Source organism: Ascaphus truei, chromosome 7, assembly GCF_040206685.1.
Source record: "Ascaphus truei isolate aAscTru1 chromosome 7, aAscTru1.hap1, whole genome shotgun sequence".
NCBI classification, from domain to species: domain Eukaryota; kingdom Metazoa; phylum Chordata; class Amphibia; order Anura; family Ascaphidae; genus Ascaphus; species Ascaphus truei.
In genome coordinates, this window is record NC_134489.1 from 92,811,979 (window position 1) to 92,832,956 (window position 20,978).

The window sequence follows — 20,978 nt, forward strand, 5'->3', positions numbered from 1 at the left end:
CAACACGCGGCCCGCGGGCCGCATGCGGCCCGCCTGGCCTCTCTGTGCGGCCTTCGAGATTTAAAAAAAAAAAAAAAAAACTTTGAAAAACAAAAAAAACTTTGAAAAAAAAAAAAAAACTTTGAAAAAAAAAAAAAAACTTTGAAAAAAAACAAACATGGCGGCGATTCCCCGCGGTCCCGGCGCGCATGCGCAGGGCCCGCTCCCGCTCCTTGCTCCCTCCCCCCCACCCCCCGCTCACAACGTGGGACGGAGGGGGAAGTCACAGCCAGCTGAGTTCTTCTGCGGCCGCTCTCCCCCCCCTGATCCGAACGTGGATATGTGCAGGGGGGTGAGGTGCATTGAGGTGAGGTGCAGGGGGGTGATGTGAGGTGCAGGGGGTGAGGTGCAGGGGTGACTGGAGGTGCAGGGGTGTTTGGAGGTGCAGGGGTGATTGGAGGTGCAGGGGTGATTGGAGGTGCAGGGGTGATTGGAGGTGCAGGGGGGTGATTGGAGGTGCAGGGGGTGATTGGAGGTGCAGGGGGGTGATTGGAGGTGCTGGGGGGTGATTGGAGGTGCAGGGGTGATTGGAGGTGCAGGGGGGTGATTGGAGGTGCAGGGGGGGTGATTGGAGGTGCAGGGGATGTGATGTGCAGGAGGGGGGAGGTGATGTGCAGGAGGGGTGATGTGAGGTGCAGGGGTGATTGGAGGTGCAGGAGAGAGTGATGTGAGGTGCAGGGGGGAGAGTGGTGTGAGGTGCAAGGGGGGAGAGGGATGTGAGGTGCAAGGGGGGGAGATGGATGTGAGGTGCAAGGGGGGAGAGTGATGTGAGGTGCAGGGGGAGAGGGATGTGAGCTGCAGGGGGGGGTGAGGGATGTGAGCTGCAGGGGGGGAGAGGGATGTGAGCTGCAGGGGGGGTGGGATGTGTGTGGTGTGCAGGGGGGTATTGTGTGTTTGATGTGGAGAGGGAGTATTATGTGTGTGGGTGAGGGGGAGATGGGGGTATGAGAGATAGATGGGGAGTATCGCAAAGGTTGATAGTGAGGGGTTCTGGGGGAGATATGAGGGTGATGATGAGGGGTGCTGGAGGAGATATATGAGGATGATGATGATGACGAGAGGTGCTGGAGGAGAGATGATGATAATGATGATGAGAGGTGCTGGAGGAGAGATAATGATGATTTTTACCCGTGCGGCCCATTTTTTTTTTCCTTGGAGCAGTTCGGCCCTTCTCGCTTTACAAGTTGTGCAGGCCTGCCATAAAGTGTGGGCAGTGTGGGCATGATTTCTATGGGGTGTGTTCTAACGCTCAGTGTGTAATGTTATATTGTTCAGAAGGTATGAGCAATAAAGTTTGCAGATGTGCAACTGAAAGCTGCAGACCATGCAATATCCTACGTGTGTTTTAAAAATAAAAAAAATCAGTTCTGTACTAAGCGAAAATATTTGTAGCATTTATTTTTTTTAAACAACTCTATAATACATTAACAATGTAATTTAATGTAACAAGCATTTTTGTTTCTATAGCAAACATTTACAAAATGACCTCCCCTTTCTCTTCTGAAACAGCCTCTGGCACACCCCTTTTTGAGCCCTGCCCTCCCTGTAGCAGTGCTTGTATCTAGTGACTGCCTGGTCACATGATCTTCCCCACAGAACTTTGCATCTTTGGTTCTCTTCTGCTGCACTGACAGGAATTTAGTGAACACCCAAGCTGATCTTCGCTGATCGATCACAGGAGAACAGATTGATCAGCAACTTAGCTAATTACTTATAATTGTGTGGATTGTATTGATGCACATATTAAAGGGAAAGAAGATCAAATAAAAGAATTTTAAAAATGGCAACTTGTACTGCTACTTTAATAAGGCCAACATAATCATTTTTTGTTGAATGAAAAATTATTTTTAAGAATGAAACCTGCAGATTTACAAATACAGCCCTGGTATTTTCAGCAAAATGGTTGTACAGGAGTGTATGCAATTATAAAAGCAAATACATATTGGCATTTTAATGGCCATTCTGCCAATTACAAACCAGCCTTAACCAGGCTTTAGAAAATTATGATACAATGTATTACTATAAAATAATTCATTCAAAGGCACCTGTGGCAAGACAGCTATTACAGAAACCATGGGTAGGTCCTGTAACTTATTTACTGCAGGGTATAAATGTATCACGGTATATCTATGAAACTTCTTCTCTTAGAAGCAGAGGTACCACCACCTCAACTTAGCAGAATTAATTGACGAAGAGTGAAAGGAAAACATGACCACTTATAGATGCTTAGTTTGAAATGTCCCACAACTCATCTTATAACTACTACCTGTCCTAGAACATTCACTGGCACAAGCTGGAGAAAAAAGATGCAAAGAAAGCACCTGTACACAAAGTGTCAAAATAACCCATGAACTAAGAGGATCCTAACCGCTATTCCCCCTCCCCCAAGCACCCACAATAATGAAAAAACAGGCACAATCTGGAATCAGCTTTTATTTATAATCCTTTCACAGATTTATTACAAGGAGGGTTGTCCACCAGACTGTCCCATTATACTGTATGTCCAGAGCCCAAGAGCATCACTGTGGCTGGTGAACCCCCACCACTGTGCTCTGCCTGGCACAGCAGAGTTAGATTCCCTACCAGGTAGAATGTTCCTTGACCACCTCCCCTCAGAGGGCATATAATCACAACAAAGACTGCTCAACCTTAAGGGAACTAGCCTTGCAGGCACTCCCAACCACTATGCTGTGACAATAAGAAAGCAAACAACAAATCAGATACATAACACATACTCATATTCAATTATTATAATTATATAAAAATAATTTGTATAATAATTCAGAAACCAAGAATACCTTAGCAGTTCCTCTAATACTGTTTATTCATTGCTCTTGAAGTGGGTGCCATGGAAAGGCATTAACAGAGCAAGGGAGGCTGCATAAAATGTCCTCTCCCCTGGAATGTCCATTGTTAAGTTCAAATTTGAAAGGGATGAGGGGAAGGGCCCTCCCAAGAGGAATGCCCGTCGTGAGTGAGCAATGAAGAGCGAAAAAAGGGGGGTAGAGGAATAAACTCCCGTAACTAAATGTGGGAGCTACCATGAGTGCACAATAATTTAAGCTTTCTACTATTCTGATCCAAATTTATCTGGTAGACATGCCACCCCCTTTTATCTGCATAGTAAAACATTAGAAACTCATGCTTTATATGGCATTTTGTGGCTATGTATTGTATTGTAATGAAGAGGTGGGCAATTTTTTTGTTGATGCAGATTTGGATCCAACTCCATGGGGGGGGGGGGGGGGGGAGAGAAGAGAGGAAGAGAGATGTAGTTTCTCCAGTTAAATATATATACCCTCAAACCACCCTGACAATAATTTAGGGAGACATGCCTGTACTTAAAAAGGAGCACATCTGAGGTACCTGGCTTGGAGATATGCTAATAATTTTGCAAAGTATTTTTAAATGAGTCCCATCCCACACTTCTTAAACAAGTAACTTACAAGTAACTTACACAACCAAGTTAAAACAAGGGGAAGCAAAGCAAATAAAGCAGATTCAGAGGGAAAGATTCACTTTATTTAGGTACTGTATGGAGTTCACACGAAGCCCAGAACAAAATCAGAACACTGGTGTATTTATCTTCATTTTATAACTCTACAGCAACTAACTTTCTAAACTAGTTTTCTTCCAGAATACGATTTTGCATTAAGTACTGTTGTAAAAGCAATTAATACTTAAGAGCTGCTCTATACTTTACCTATTTACTCTAATTAGCTATTGTAACCCGTGACTGTAATAAGATAGGGTGATTTAGTTTCTGAGAAGAGCAATATAATATAAATATACATTGGTGAATAACTATGATTTCAGTTATTGTAGTGCAAACCATTCCTGAGCTGCTATACTGTGACATTAATGCCCATATTTGTGCTTTGCCATGAAGCACCTTCACTTGAATGGCTATAAGGTGTTATGGCATAGCACCACAATGTCATTATATGACCTGTAATGTTTTATTTATACCTTGTTTAATATTTCAACCCAGAATTGCTTTACACTGTTACTATTGTCTGCAACAATCTTGCTGAAGTACTAAATAACCTGATCATTTGCAATATTTCATATTATTAAAGGACATGCCAATGCACAACAAGTGATATTTGTATTTACTCTACACTGTATGGTGGAGTTTTTTTGGCACTTTTATTTTACCCACCATAACCTTTTTAATGTCTGGTTATACCAATGCACCAGCTTCACATTGCATAGCCAGCAACCAACCTTGCACTGATGAGACCCAAAAGGTCGAAACAGCTGTCGTTCTCGGCCCTTTGGCTAAGATCAAGTGTAGTGACTATCCTACCTATGGCAGGTGTAGGATGCACAGTGCCTCTCATTGGTCCTCTGGCCTGGTTGAGAGGTGGGATGAGCCAAAGATTTCATGGATCCATGCACCCTGGCTGGAGAAATCGGAGGTGGGGAGGGGGGGGGTTCTTAGTCCAGTACCGTCTGTGTGAGGCTCACAGTGGTCAAGGTTATACCCCTCTTTGACAAAGTGCCTTAAGGGCACGAAACGCGTCAGAGTGTTCCTCCGCAAGGGACTTTCTATTTTTGTATGCTCCGAAATTAAATTTTTCAATTTTTAGTGACCAGGCAGCATCAGCTTGTTTTTGGTGCTCCCACGTAAGCAGTGCAAGGCACTTTTCCCCTGGCTGGGGGTTCTCTTCACCTGTGTGCTTTTCGTTGAGTCGTTGCACGCCCATCCAGATCTCTTCAATCAAGTCTCAGTGAAAGAATGTTCAGTCCGCGCTCTTGCTTCCTATGGATGTGGAAAATTGATTCCTCTATGTCCTCTTGCAGCTCCTATTGATCGAGGTGTCTTCCCCCACCTCAAAGATGGATCCCGAAGGAGAACTCCGTCGGCAGAGCCAGGCAACCAAGAAAAAGAGAACACAGGAGCGCACCAAGGTAAGAGTAGTATAATGTAATACAAAAAATAAAAAGTAAACACTTACATATCATAAAACTTTAATATGTCCCGATCTAGGCGATGTCCTTTTCAGTCAGGCACCACTTGAGAGGGTATGCAGGGGCGATGTTCAAATCCCTCCAGATAGCAGTCCCGCATGCTGGGGCTATCTCTGTAGCACTAGCTGCATCTAGTCTCCACGAGTGTAAGCGTGGTTAGGGGTGAAGTGCGCATGCGTGGGAATGGTGCCCCCAGTAGCCATCTGTGGATGCCTGTCCGTTTGGGTACTCACGGCCGGAAAGGATACACTTGTGTGTATGCCAGCTACCAAGGTGAGTAGAAAGTCTCAGTGAGTATTAAGGTTTTTTCATCTTTTACCCACACATATTGGGATCCAGCTCCAGGGTATTGTTAATCCAATTAGTAGGGGGTCAGGTTGATTTATATCACGGCCTTCCCTGACTTACCCCATTCACATTTTTGGTTAACACCCTTAATAGGAGCCAACATAGGATCATATTCTGGATGGAACATGTGGATTTGATACATTATACATTCAATCACTGACTGCCGTTTCTTCTTCACTTTCTCTGGACCTCTACTTTGGGAGGTTCTTTTTTTCCCCTCCATTCTCTAGTATATACCCTAACGTAGCTACACAATAGAACGTGGAACAGTTCCCAGCATTGGACCCTTGATTTTATGGATTTACTTCCCTCATTCACGTCATTCTTGGGCCTTCTGACTCAAGGGGGATGTAGACGGACGTTCACAGAGGTACACAATTGGAGGCTTTAATAAGGTGAAATTATAATAGGCTTTATTGTGCCTTTTCCTTTTCATCAGGAAATCATCCAAACACAGGGGGGTGGACAAAGCTTCTATTCACTTGGGAGTATCTCTAGTGAAATTACCATGCAATTAATTCACAACTCCCTAAGTCAAGCATGTCTCGCAGCCCCAAAACATATAGCATGAAATAAGCAGATATAAGCAGTCTGTTAATAATGAAAGTCTTATCTGTTTCTTGCTGTAGAGTAAGCTTCTCTGCTCTACTACAACCGCACCCGTGCGTGCACAGAAAATATCAGCATCCAGGTTTAGAAGTCTTATTTGGTGTCTTGCAATCAGCTATGCTGGGCAGAGCTCAAGACCGGTCAGCTCCAGAGATGTGTGTTCTCTTGGCCAGTCTCTCCTGAGAGACTCAAGAACACTCCTCTGTCTCTCCAAAGGTCAGCTCTCATTCAGAGCTAAGGAGTCACTTCCTGTCTCAACAGACAGGCTTTTGTAAGCCATCTAGATCAGGCAGGTGGTGTTTATTAATTGACTACCAGCAGTTAACCACCACACTGCTAGATTAAAGGCACATTACTTGAACAGGGATTACTCCCCTGTTACATACCTCCCCTGTTTGTGGGAAGCTCGGGCTTGCCACGGCCAAAGCCCATCCTTCCACTCTCATTCTAGATATCTCAGTGACTTGAATGAGAGTGGATGGAGGAAGAGAACCCTCAGTCCTGTTGGGATTGTAGCCCTTTCTCCAGTTTATTCGTGTCTCCTCCTGAAGGTGTTTGAGATCAGCACCCCTCAGTCGCTCGAGGAGGACTTTCTCCAAGTATAGTCTTTTTTCTACGTGCGCGGTCATGAGATTTCCCTTGTGTCAGGTGCTCGTCTTATTGTAGGCATACTGTATGGCAGCAGTTGCAGAGCATTTAAAAACAGCCCTTTTCCCACTCAATGGGGTTGCTAGTTCAGCCCCTTTTAGATTAAGTTACAATTCCACATCCACTTCCAGAGAATGTCCCATCTTTTCAGCTTCATCAGCTAAGGATTCTCCTGGTTTTAATTCAGCACGTGTACCTTCTTTTGTTGCCTGCTGGTTGGCTGAAGGTTTTGCTAGTGCTTGTTTAGGTGGTTCAAATTTTGCAACCTTGTCTTTCAGTTGAGCGGTATTCCCAGCTCTCACTGTACCCTTGTCTTCATGGGTTTTTGAGGCTGTGGGATACTGACGCTTAGTCAGGGTCAATACTTGTCCTTGTAGGACTGTAATCTCATCCGCGAGAGATCCCTGTTTTTTGAGTGCGTCTTGCAAGTCTCTTCTCAGGGAATTTATCTGCATGCTTTGCTTTCTCTGAGCTTGCCTCCACATTTTTATTGCATTGTGAAGCACTATGAACTTCTTTGCTTGGGCCACAGTTACTTGTTTCAGTTTCTGGACCTTCTTGTGCTCCCTTTTGTGCCGCGTCACCTGGGTTCTAAGCTTGGCTTTTAGCATTGCTTTGGTGATGCTCAGGGTAGCCTTCAGTTTCTCATGCTGCTTTGCGGGGACATACTGGGTCATCAGACGTTCCTGCAGCAATTGAATTTCTTTAGCAGCATGCAGCTTTTCTTCCTGCAGCGTTTGCTGCTTCTCCTCAGCATACTGAAGGTGTGTACGCAGACCTTGCAGTTGGTTCTGCAGTCGGTGCTGTGCTTCAAACTTTTCCTTGACTTCTTCTATCAACTGAAAATTTTCTTCTTTCAGTTTTAAGTTTCCTCTTTTTAATCTTGAATTTTCTCTTTTTTCAGTCTCTGTATTCTTCAGGGCTTCTTTGCAGTCCTCCTTCCATTTACGCACATCTGCTTTGAGAATAACACTCTCCTGGCGTGAGACTTCCTTCTCTAGGTTGACGGTCTGAAGCTCCTTCTTAGAGACTTTGAGATCTGTATCAAGATTACCAATAGTTTCTTTAGCAAAATCCAGCTCCTCAGTGAGACTGTATAGTTCCTTTCTGGAAACATCCAGGTCTGTGCGGCAGCTGTTGGTCTCATGATGTGAGGCATCAAGTGCTCTGCGGAGTGTCTGAACCTCTTTCTGAGATACGTCCACTTCTATCCGGACACTGTTGACCTCCTGTTGTGAGGCATTCAGCTCTATACGAAGAGTGTGAACCTCTTGCTGGAAGACTGTCATCTGCTTCAGTGCCTCCTCATACTTCCGCATTAGCGTAGCCACCATTTTATCAGATTGGCTCTGCTTTTCATCCATGGTGGAAATAGTAGCCTTTGCAGTATCTAGCTCAGTCTTGAGATCGTCCAATTCTGTCCTGGCTAAAGAGTAAATTGTGAGCACATCTTTTTGTAGCCTCACGTTATTTTTCTGTAGCTCTGTGTTATCTGCTTTCTCAAGTTTCAATTGTTCTCGAAGTAGATCACAGTCACGCCTGGCAATTTTCAGGGCATCTTCAGGAATGGTCAAGGGATCGTCCCTCACTGGTTCCGGCTCCGCTTTCCTGGGATGACTGGTTGAGGGTTCCTCACTGTTGGCACCGGACAGACACTTCTTTGGAGTACACGACTTCTGCCTTGGGCCCTCTGGATATTCGGTTAATCGCGGGACGAATTCTCCATTTTCTCTAGGGTGCAGGGCAAACTCGGTTCCCCTTTTCCTCCACAGGATCTGCGGACGTGTCTGTTCCTTCCACGGTAAGTGAAGAACTGCTTTTCTTTTTCCGCCTTTTTGATTTGTATGACACATCCCTTCAGGGATATTGGGGTCTCCATCTCCATTTGAAATTTTAGCAGCTTCATTATATACGCCAGGCTTTTCTTGCAGGTGCTTTAGCTGACAGAAATATTGGGTGATCTGCTGCTCCCGCTCTGTCTCCTGCTGATCATATTCGTCATCAAAGGGTGCGGTCTTTTCTGTTCGTGCCGAGTTCAAGCACCCCCACCATTCTCAGGGTGTTTTGTGGGTGTGACTCGGTTTGGGTTCCCCATAAGAGATGTCTTCCTCTTTATTGGATTGGAAGGGCCACTCTTCCGTGGGGTAGGGTTCATTACAGGAACGCTGCCTCTTGTCCTCCATTTTTAGGCTATCAGGTGTAATTTTCTTCCTGACCTCAGGAGGCGCTATTGCAGCTGTTGCCACTGTATTTGCTAGAACCCCCAATTGTGGTAGTCCTACAGGTGGGCATATTTTGCTTGTAGAGGTCGTTGCTCTCACAGGCATCTCTGTAGACGTTTCTTTCTTGGGTAATTTTTTTTTTCAATATCAGCAGTACTGTGCATGCATTTTCTCTTATCAGGTATACAAGATGTGCAGTTGCTAGGTAAAAACGTCTATTTGCTTTACACCATTTACTTGCTAGGTATAATCCCCTCACTTCAGCAACAGAATTTGGTTTTCTGCCTGAGTTCAGTAATTTTCAGTCTCGTCTTTGGGTATTATGGCATTCACACTTCACACTTTGGGTGTCTGTTTTGCTCCCAAGATATATATATGCAGACTTTTTTACTTGCAGAAAAAAAAAACATTCTTTGCAGTGGACTATTTCTTTCATTCCCGGCAGGGTGACTCAACATTCAGCAATTGGCTTTGAAAAAAGTTTTTCACAGTTCAGACATCCCATTTTCCCCTATAGGGCAATTTTACACTCAGCATTTGTTTGCTAAAAATTCCCCTGCTTCAGCACAGTCTTGTATCAATTTTCACACTTTTCTGCATATACTCCATTCACAGCTGGTAGCCCTATGCGGTGTGGCAACCTTTATTTACAAAATCAGTACCACTCGTGGGTCACCATCTGTATTCACTGCTTCAGCGAAACTTTTGAAAACAACAAACACCTATCCCTTTTTAAGGGCTGACTCACTTCTTGAACCCTGACTATGGCTGGAAGGCAAAACCCATATTTCAATGACCATATTACACTTTGTGATAGGCAAAATAAGGTTTATCTACTTCAGCAGTCTCTCTCCTCTAGGGATTGGGGCAAAGAGTCCATCTGTGGTTTTGTAAGTTTCAGTGCAGTGTGGTTTCAGTGGTGTGTATCCCTTTAACTCTGATCTCTGCTGCATGAGGTTTTTTTTTTCAGACTGTTTGTAGGCAAAAAGCATAAAAAAAAATTTCACATAAAAATCTCCGGTCCTTTTTAACTTCAAAGACACCTCTTGTCCCACTTCGGACACCATATGTAGACGGACGTTCACAGAGGTACACAATTGGAGGCTTTTATAAGGTGAAATTATAATAGGCTTTATTGTGCCTTTTCCTTTTCATCAAGAAATCATCCAAACACAGGGTGGGGGACAAAGCTTCTATTCACTTGGGAGTATCTCTAGTGAAATTACCATGCAATTAATTCACAACTCCCTAAGTCAAGCATGTCTCGCAGCCCCAAAACATATAGCATGAAATAAGCAGATATAAGCAGTCTCTTAATAATGAAAGTCTTATCTGTTTCTTGCTGTAGAGTAAGCTTCTCTGCTCTCCTGGAACCGCACCCGTGCGTGCACAGAAAATATCAGCATCCAGGTTTAGAAGTCTTATTTGGTGTCTTGCAATCAGCTATGCTGGGCAGAGCTCAAGACCGGTCAGCTCCAGAGATGTGTGTTCTCTTGGTCAGTCTCTCCTGAGAGACTCAAGAACACTCCTCTGTCTCTCCAAAGGTCAGCTCTCATTCAGAGCTAAGGAGTCACTTCTTGTCTCAACAGACAGGCTTTGTAAGCAATCTAGATCAGGCAGGTGGTGTTTATTAATTGACTACCAGCAGTTAACCACCACACTGCTAGATTAAAGGCACATTACTTGAACAGGGATTACTCCCCTATTACAGGGGACAACATTTTTTAACCATCCCGGCCCATCAGGGCTGGGGTGCTCCGGCACAGACACGCAGCACTTGGTGTCCTGCTATGGTCACTGTAGCAGTGCACCCACTTTACACATAGCACTATCTTTGTATTTGTGTGTGCGGAGGACATGTGGAGATGCAGTTATGCACGGCTACACACCATCTCTCATTGGAGAGAAAACGAACTGAATGAGTAGGCTCCGGCCGGACATCAAAGTCTTGGACTTTCTCGCGGGCCTTCTGGCCAAAGGAAAGAAATGGAGGACGTCCAGAACCCTGATGGAGGACGGCGTAAAGAGCCCACTGAGCTTCCTGAAGATCCTTGGAAGGAGTAACAGGACTTGTTCGACTTCGGGAGCACAGTCTCAAGCAAGAGCACCCAAGCCGCTGAAGCAGCTTGAGTTCACGGGGGAGGGAATAAAAAAAAAGCTGTAGTTTCTCTGCCTGTTGGCTAAGATCCAGTGTATATCTGTCCAGTGAATGATTGCACTAAGGGTTGCCACCTCTTTAGGACTCCGGATTTCAACATTTACCTCCGGACTACGAGTTGCCATCGTCAATCTCTGGGTGGCGGTGTGGTGCGGCGGCGTCTCGGGCATTCTCCATTATTCTCCTGCAATTTCCCCCTCCAACTGCAGTGAACATGGCTGCGCGGCCTCATATGAGGTCGCGTTGCCATGGTAACCAGACGCTAAATGACGTCATGACGTTATGTGGCGTCATGTTGCCATGGCAATGATGCGCAGCATCATGTTGCATCTGGTTGCCATGGCAACGCGGCATTATTTGACGCAGCCATGTTCTCGTAGTTGGAGAGGGAATTGCAGCAGGATGCCGGGAGACGCCGCCGCACCACCACGCCACACAAAGTAAGGGATTTTTTTCTCCCCTCCGTGTTGACCTTCAGTAGAAGGTAGCAACCCTGATTGAACTTGATACTCTGGCCTGGCTGAGAGACTGACCATGATGGAGCCAGAGTTCACATTCCGCCATCCCGGGAGATGCTCCCAGTTGATATGGACGGAGTATTGCACCTTGATGCACAAATCGGCATGGAGCACAGACTTCAAGGATTTTCTTGAATCCCTGGGCCTTTTGGCTAAGGGGTGGAGACATTTAAAAAAATTCCCTGGCCTTTTGGTTGGGTGTGCACTGGCACAGCTCACATGCACTGTTTTATACAGAGCAATGAGCACGAGCAGTTATCGTTTTGTTTTCAGTTTGTGGTCACCGTCACTCCACAAGAGTAAAGACTATGGTTGATTAAGCCACTGATCCTGGACTTCTTGTCTGGCCTTTTGACTAAAGAATCCAGGAAGAGGGTGTCAGACTTCCATGGGAAAAAGACAGCACAGTAACTGACCCTGAGGCCTTTTAGCCTGAGACCAAAGGGGCTGAAATGGACCAGGTCTTACTTCGGGAGGACAGGCTAAAGAGACACAGCACTTTGATCACAAACACTTTGTGATCCAAGCACATAAGGAGAACTACTCTACTCGGGACTACATAAAAAAATGCTTTCTGTGAGTAGTTTACTGGCTATGCACTTCTTTAACCCAGACTGTGTTGACAAACTGTGAATTATGGCAGGCATAAACATATAGGTGTCCATGTTAAAATGGATAAGAAGTAAGGACTGACACACTATGGTGTAATTTCCCAGAATCCCTGGCTGCACGGGAAGCACTGTTTGCTAAGCGATATTGGGGAAAGACAGAGTTGCTGGCCTGTCTGAGACATCCAAATGCACCACAAGTGGTATTTTATTTACTGTATATTATTTAAAAAATATATAACTTTTCTGTCCTGTCTAAGAAGGACATATAGTAGTGATCCATGAAATAATACCAATAAAAAGTAGATTAGGAAATGTATTTAATATTTTCCATTGCAGACAAGGGTACCAAGATCATTTAATAGGGAATATTACAAATATATTTGACAAAAAAGTGATTTGAGATAACATCAGCTTTGTCACTGTTTTCCATTCATCTTTTTTTATGTGGGCAGATAGCGTTACTTTTATAATTGTGTAGAGTAACTAGATTTTCATATTAAGTGCTTAATTATGCTTTTGCTTAGCATAAAATGACTATTATACATTTTTTTCAATTCATCACAAAGAGGGCAAAAAAAGACTATGCACGATATGTGTTCACAATTAATTATAAGATATTTACTTACTACAGTCAAAGCATTACGGAGGTTTTCATTAACACTGAGTAACACAGCAGACACTAGTAGAGTTTGATTATAGTATTATCAATAGGCCATGTTGGCATCATGCGATTTTAGTAGTTCTGGATCTCCAATTCTGATGTCAAATGAATGTTTATTAGGATCCAAAATGCACACGAGTTGCCATTAGCAAACATGAACTGGATCAAAATCTCACGGTGACATAGTCATGCTGGTAATACTGCTATTACTGTATATACACGTTTCTGATGTAACCAATTGTTTTGACAAAATACAGTTGGAAAATGACAGCTAAAAAAGCTTTGCTAGAATCATTATCAGATTTCTAAATCACGTTTGTTTGAAAACTTTTGACGTTTTCCTTTACATCCTGGTAATATTTTACATTTAAAATGTTTTCAGTAGTTTCCATATTGAATGAATAAATCAATGTAAAAGCTAAACTAAAGTGCATACTTTGCTACACCTATCATATACAGTATACATATTGTTTTACCTTGGCCTAAATCCTTTCCAGTTCAGAATTCGCAAATTGAAATTAGCTAAAGTTAAAATACGTATGACAATACCAAGTCAATACAGTCACGTTCCTATGTTAGCTTTGGTTGAAAATGGGATATGCCCAACATGTTTGTGTGACTCGCTACAAAGCCTTTGTGTTCTATTTGAGGTGACTTTGACTCTTTCAGACCCAGTTTTCAGGAAGTGACTCCATTTATTTTCAAATGTGGACCATTTGTTCCCTAATGTTACCTTTAGGGTAGAGGTTCTCAACTTCAGTAATCAAGACGACACCCCCCCCCCCTCCAACAGGTCAGGTTTTTAGGATATCCCAGCTTCAACACAGATGGCTTAATCAGTTGTTCAGTTGAGTTGCTCAGCAGCATACTCTTTGACTGAGCCACTGATTGAGCCGCCTATGCTGAAGCAGGCTCTGCAACTGAGCCACCTGTGCTGAAGCTGGGACATACTGAAAACCTGACCTGTTTGGGAGGGTCTTGAGGACTGGAGTTGAGAAGGCCTGCCTTTAATGTGTTTCACCTCCAAGCTTATTCATCTTTGATGGAAAGCTTCCTCTACTTGTGGGATCTGCAATGTGACCAAGACTATGGGGCAATGTTCAAATCAGAAATCATTTAAAAACAAACACCTTGTGCATGACATTTATCAAATACTGTATAGCCTCAATCAATATCTGCCTCACGTGTCACACACATGTCTGTTTAATACATTTCATGCACATTTTTGGGCAGATAATGTTAAAGGAACAATCCCCCCACAAGCCTGTATGAGTTTCTCTCATGTAATGTTAGTATCTTGCCTCTAAGCCTGTCCTCGTCTTTTTATTTATGTTTTCACGCATTAGAAATCTTAATCTACAGCTTCTGATGTTACCATGGTACCCTTTAGACTGCACTGGCTCCATTTGAACCTCCCGGACAATTTATATTTTAGCCGCTTCTATCTCCTGTACAAAGCAATAGATTTTATTAAATAAAAACAGTTTGGAAAGGGTTGGAATTCTCTTAAAATAAGCTAAAGGAGAAAAAAGAAGATAAAAACGGCAATCAACGCATACTGCTGATTTAAGAGTTATTTAGTGTTTAAAATGACACTGAAATGGAGTAGAAATTACATTAGGAAACATAAATGAATACATTATATTGTTTCATGGGAGTACAGTAAATACTCTTAAAACTCATAACTTTCTGACAAGCAGAGTAATGGGTATAAATATATATAAAGGCAATGTACCCAACACATGTTAAGAGGCACATATTCCAAATATATATATATATATATATATATATATATATATATTTATTCATTTATATATATATATATATATATTTAGCAAAAACACTGGGACTTGGAGCGTGACGCAGATCACCTGCCATATACCTCTGTAAGGAAGGAACATGAATATTACCAAGTCAAGCAGAAGTACAGTATGTTTGCTCACAATGACCAACAGTAACTTCTTCAAAGTAATGCATGTTTGGCTTCTACAGTATGTACTTACATGTTTCCAGACTGTGAGAAAGGCAAAACATTTTAAAAGATGAAAGCACTTCAATAACTATTTAGCAACTGAAACTGTAGCCAACTGCGATACGAGGAGGGAGTTGTACAGTATGTATTGTGTTACAAATGTGCTATACAAAGTATGGAAATATTGTCCTCTCAAATCAGCAGGTTGCATACTATATGTGAACTTGTACTATATTTCTCACTTTGATAACCTTCTCCCCTCCATGTGCAGCTCTAGTCACAGATACTGTATCTCATTTATCCTGACCTTGGCGTAAGGACCTCCTGACCTATTACGTTAACATAAGTAAATGGATGCTAATCTGTTTGTTATGCCTGTTATTCTTTCTCCTCCATTATACTGCACTGTGCTGGAACATGTTGGCACATTATAAATACATGACGATAATAATCATTCTAATCTTTCCTTAGCATTGCTACTCTTAACATACTGCAGGAGCCCATATACATGTAATATTCCTATCCTGGACATGGTAATTGTCATGACAGTTTTGCCAACCACAGGGGGAGATCTTAAATTTAAACCAGCCCTTTATCTCTATACTATGAAGCAGCGTGACGGCATATTAATGTTTGTTGCTGCATTTCACCTCAGACTGTTTGTATGGAAAAATACATTCTATGTTTGCCAAAAATAATGAAACAGAGTAGGCATTACATCTGGCGTCCAATGTAGCAATAATGTGTCAGGTTTTCTTGATAACATAACATATAGCTATTAACAGTTTCAGTGTTATTGGCAAAAAAATCCATAAATGTTCCATCTCCACTAATGACGAAGGTATTGCTGGGACTTGGGTAAAGTCGCTATCCTTTTCATTGCTTTGCAGGGAACTTTTTTAAAAACTAATTTGGCTATAATTGTCCTGTAGATTTTGCCAAAACTGAACTTATATAACAAGGTAATATCAACAATGAGAAACTGCATGATAAAATCCTACCCAAAAGTGAAAAATGCTAATTTTGTCTCATTTAGCAGCTGGATACAGAAATGCTCATTAGTTTTAAGAGGGTTAATCCTTTTAACTTTTGCATATTGATATGCCAATTATGCCTAATTGTACAAGAGGCATCAGTCAAGGTAATAGTGCATAAACACATGAAAGTTATTAAGTACATCCCAACATGTAATAAAGTAGGTGTTAATTGGTAGCTGAGTTCTGCAGGCTATTGAGGTGGATAATTCATTGCGAGATGGATCACTTGTAATTTCTCTACATAATTCCTTTTGCAGTCTCATGCTGTGATGTTTTCATGCTTGTCAAAAACAACGGCAGCATAGTGCCTTTTGTTAAACACAGGCAATAAAATATGTTAGGCTTCATTAAATATACTTAACTTTTAAACTTTTTCAAAGGTATGATACTGTTGGGCAACACTGCTTGATAGATATGAATCAAATACACATTTTCACAATAACACATTGTAAGTAGAAATAAAACTACTATCATCAGCATCTCCCCCCCCCCTGAAAATATGATTGATTTTGAATGATGAATTAGTATTTGTCTTCTTGGTAATATTTTACTATAGCTTTGCCTCTATCCTAACTGAACTGCACGGTGGAACCTGCCCGTTGGCACCTTATAAATGTAGAATAATAACAAGAAGTCGGTATGGCGAGCAGTATTTTGCAACATCATAGTAGACTCATTTGGAAACTGATACTATCAACCAACATAATAAAGCAGATAAGAAAGGAGAAGATTTATCAGACAATTTGATACAGTATGTGTGATTATTTAAAGTCCAGGGTTGACAGTGAAATATATCTCCTGCCAACACTATTTCTAGTAAAAGAAGCAATAAAGAATGTATTATTCTGCACTTTATCTAAAGTATAATATTTCATAAACACCATAGGCTTTTGCTTACATTGTTAAGCCAACATATAAAATGTCACCATATTAAAAGTTTTTTTTTTTTGCATTCTGCATTGCATATCTGGGTATAACAGCTCTGTTCTTTGAAGGGCAAACACTAGGGAGTGGTCTCGTTATTTCTAATTTACTAGACTTTGTGAGTAGAAAACATATAGGTCTCGCATCCAGCTTTATCCTTTGCCCAAACATACTGTTGCCCATGTTTATTAAGCAGTCTTTTGTCGTAAGCAGAAGAAATTCACTTGAATGTGCCATAAACTGTCTACCAGCGCTGGAAGGTGTCTTATGGCAGAATAATATGGACCAGTATATTTTGGAACCTAAAAACATTAAATTAAACTACTCTCATGCCACCTTTATATAGTGAGAGATTGGAAATTAAAGCAGAAATCTCAGCACATTAATCCGTACCCACTTTGTTTAGAGCCAGGGGCACCTGGCTCTGTGAGATTATGACTGGTTTAGTTACCAATGTTTCCTTAGGGCATTTAAATGACTGTCCAATAGGAAGCTGAAAACTATGACATTGTAGCTTTCTAATGGCTATTTAGACCTGCAACATTTAGTGGCCATATTGAATTCCCGAAAGGGGAGGCGAACACTGGTAAGTAGACCGGTAAGTGTCTCAGGAATCGGCAGGACTCCAAAGCTGTAAAAATATTCATATAAAACTGTTAATTATAAAAGGCTCCTTACTGGCTTAGGGACCTCCCCAGAGTCCGTGAAGACCATGGATTTCGTCTGATGCAGCCTATCATGTTGCATGTTGGCATTCTTGATCCTCATTTGAATAACCCCTGTGTTTCTAGCAGCTGAAAACGTCTCAATAGTGGCTTCTGGGTGCGTCTTGGTCTAAGCAAAACAAAAACAATAAAAGATGATTAAGTAATTATTCTCATGATCGGATTACGCTGTCTTTGTTACAAATATGAACAGTATCTTATGAAAACATCAGTTGCAATATTGCAACACAATTAGTGCCTCGTTGGGATAGATAATCACATAATTGTTTAAAACAACATTTCACCAATAACCGTATTAATATTTTACCTGTGAAGAGATAAGATTTCTACTTTCCCAACAATCCAATCGTGGTATTGTCAATTTTATGTCGGTGTCTGTTTTAATTGGGGTTCTAACAGAACAAACATTATCTTCCTACTTCCCTGAGTATATAAGCGGAGTAAAAGCCACCCTGGATCACCCCAAGTATGGTACAAGGTTAAGGGAAAGACCCACAGAAGTGCATTATTTTTGCGTTAATAATGCACGTTATCGAAATTGGGAATTTACGTTATTTTTCTTCATTTTAACGAGTATCCTAAAAGCTAATGAGATGCAATATTAACGTCTGTTCATAAAAGTTGCAGCACAATTAACAGGGATTTTCATGCCTCAGAGACACGTTCTCCAATACACTGCACATGCGCATTGGTCAAACTTTAACCCGCGTTATTAACGCATTTCCAAAAGCTAATTCAAATCTTGTTATAATATTTAGAAATGTAACCTTTTAACACTTATGATCTTTTTCCATTATTTATACGGTCCTTCCTTAATTTATTTTTATTGTACGTTAATACAAATGAAATATTAATTTATATTGTTGAGGTGTGCACAGATATACATTATTGTACAGCCATACAGTGCAGTACTTAATAGTACTTTGTGTATATATATATATATATATATATATATATATATATATATATATATATATATATATATATATATATATATCTTTGTATGACATGTAACTTTTTGTAATGAAAGGGGTAAGCCCTATACCCATTAGATTTTAGGCTGTTCCTCTCATCCAGACGAAAATGCAGACAGCTGTGCTGGATAGGTGGAGTAGGTTTTTAGCCTATCACATGTGGTGGATAGTTTGAGTGTGGGTATATAATGGTGGTTGTTGTCACATAGGTTATGAGCACTCCCTTGAGAAAGGTTCTGTTGTTGGGACCGAAACGTCGGTTGATTGTGCCTTTGAATACATCTTTTTGGAACTTTACTATGCTGTCTCTTTTCTTGCAGCATGGTCCTGGAATTCCTAGTCTGTCTGGTAAGGAAACTTGTTACCTATTCAATACATACTGTAAGGGATAAGCACCTATCTTTATCTTTCTGTGAGTGCCATCTGTCCTTGTTTATTATTTATTTCTCACTATGAGATGAGCACCCAACTATATTTTTACCTTTGTGACATCCTTGCCCGTTTGGAGTGTCACTTACATTTTTCATTACTTGTGATTACTCTCCGTTACTCTTTTAACCAAGTGACTGTGTATGATGGAAGATTTTACAGACATTACTGGAATTTTTTCTACTATCTCAGATAGTGTCAGTTATAGTGAAGCTGACATTGCCAAGATCAGATTTACTGAGACCTTTGAGGCTGCCTTAGGCTCTGATAAAGCGTCAGATATCTATAATGACCTTATCAAATTAAAAAAACGAGAGGTAGATTTCTACATTCATGGGGTGACTTTGTCACATTATCACAGAAAGAAGCTTATACCTAGGGGGTTTTGCATAAAAAAACAACCTATGATTGGACGGACAGATACCGATTTCTGCAGAAAGTGGATAGGGATTCTTAATAAATGTTCCTATGACCTAATGATCTTGGTAATTGAACAGTCCAGTAAAGAAATCACACGCATTAAGAGAGAGATACAAGTGATCACTGATAGACACAGTGAGACACTAGACTCTGATTCTTCCACAGACTGGACCAACAAAATTCAAACGACCATTGATCTGCATCGTGATAGTCTCACAAAGTACAAACGTTAAAAACTCAAGCAGGTCACTAGCGATTACCAAGACAAGCGGGTATACAGGTGGCTCCTTGGACTACACGAACCCGGCACAGGATGTGGAGGGCAGAGAAGAGCCTATTCCCATCCCAAGAAGACCCCAGGGATAGGTGTCGGCTACAATACGAGCGATACAGATTTCTCTGATGCCCCTGAAGGTACACATTTATTTTATGGGACATACTCTCTTGCAGTTTTGTCCTTTTTTTCACTGTTCATAGTGGTGCTCCAACTTTCCTTTGCCTATCTGTTTGGATTTCGTGGAAAAACGGAAGCACACACCTAGTGTATGGAGAAATATCACACAGAAGACCATACAGATGTGAGTAACATTACTCTTGTACACCCTCTTATTTGTCCACATTGATGCATATATGTCTGGACACTTGCCAGTGGGAGTTGTTACTAATCCAGAAGTGGAACTCCATCCAGCTATTCGACTAATGGTGGATAGTGGTGTAGTCATTATTTGACCATATTTCTTTACATTTATATGTGATACTCCAAGGATTTCCATACAGCTTTTTTCTTCTTTTTTAGGTGGGGGCACGGTGAGCTCGCACAAGCCACCCATCCCAGACTCCGACATAGGAGAGCGGTCAGGAGAGGTGCTGGGAAGAGCAAGATACCTGGAAAGAGAAGCCAAGAGGGAGAGAGGACACCCCTGGAGGAAGTGATCTACAATCTATCTCCCTATTCCCTTACTTCTGCAGACATCAGTATACTCCACAAAGGATTGTCTTTTGTTCCAACTACCTCACATGACTCTTTTCGCTGGGAAGTAGATATGTTTAGACTTGATCGTCAGTTAAGATTAAAATATTTCTTCTCCAGAGCAGAGGTAGCAGAAATTGATAACAACAAGATGAAGTTTGCTGATAACAAATTCAAAGCCAAGAGTATGTTTGATCCCATTGTGGTTAATCATAGTATTACCACCTTCATGGGACTCCTGGGTAATGACACTCGGAAATACATCAAGAATCATAAAATAAGTTTTTCAAATCTCTCAGTGGAAGAGAAACAAGCCATCAAATCCCTGAAGGCCAATGATAAGATCATCATCAAACGGCTGATAAAGGTGGGGGGATCGTGGTGATGGATTACTCCAACTATAGGGCACAGATTGAGAGACAATTGTTGGAAACCAATTATTATAAAAAACTGCCAAAGGATCCTACAATGGTCTACAAAAATGAAATAGACTCCATCATTCGCCTTGGAGTGAATGATTCTTGGATTTCAGAGGAAACAAGTACTTTTTTGTCTCAGGACCACCCTGTAGTACCAGTGATTTATGTACTTCCCAAATTACATAAGTCTATCATCAACCCACCAGGCATACCGACCAGCAATGGAATCACTTTGTCATCCACTTTCCCAATACGTGGATTTCCTGTTGCAACCAATGGTTGTTAAGATGACATCATTCGTCAAGGACACCACGGCCTTT

General features: G+C 41.6%; 1 protein-coding gene across 2 annotated transcripts in view; it reads right to left on the reverse strand.

Annotated features, from left to right (window-relative positions):
* ARHGAP15 (Rho GTPase activating protein 15) overlaps positions 1 to 20,978 on the reverse strand; it is a 491,379-nt gene that overhangs the window by 454,811 nt on the left and 15,590 nt on the right. For both annotated transcript variants that reach the window (XM_075609463.1, XM_075609462.1), the window contains one exon: positions 17,400 to 17,555. In XM_075609463.1, coding sequence (XP_075465578.1) covers positions 17,400 to 17,489 — 90 coding nt within the window. In that variant the 5' untranslated portion in view covers positions 17,490 to 17,555. The remainder of the gene's footprint in view (positions 1 to 17,399; positions 17,556 to 20,978) is intronic.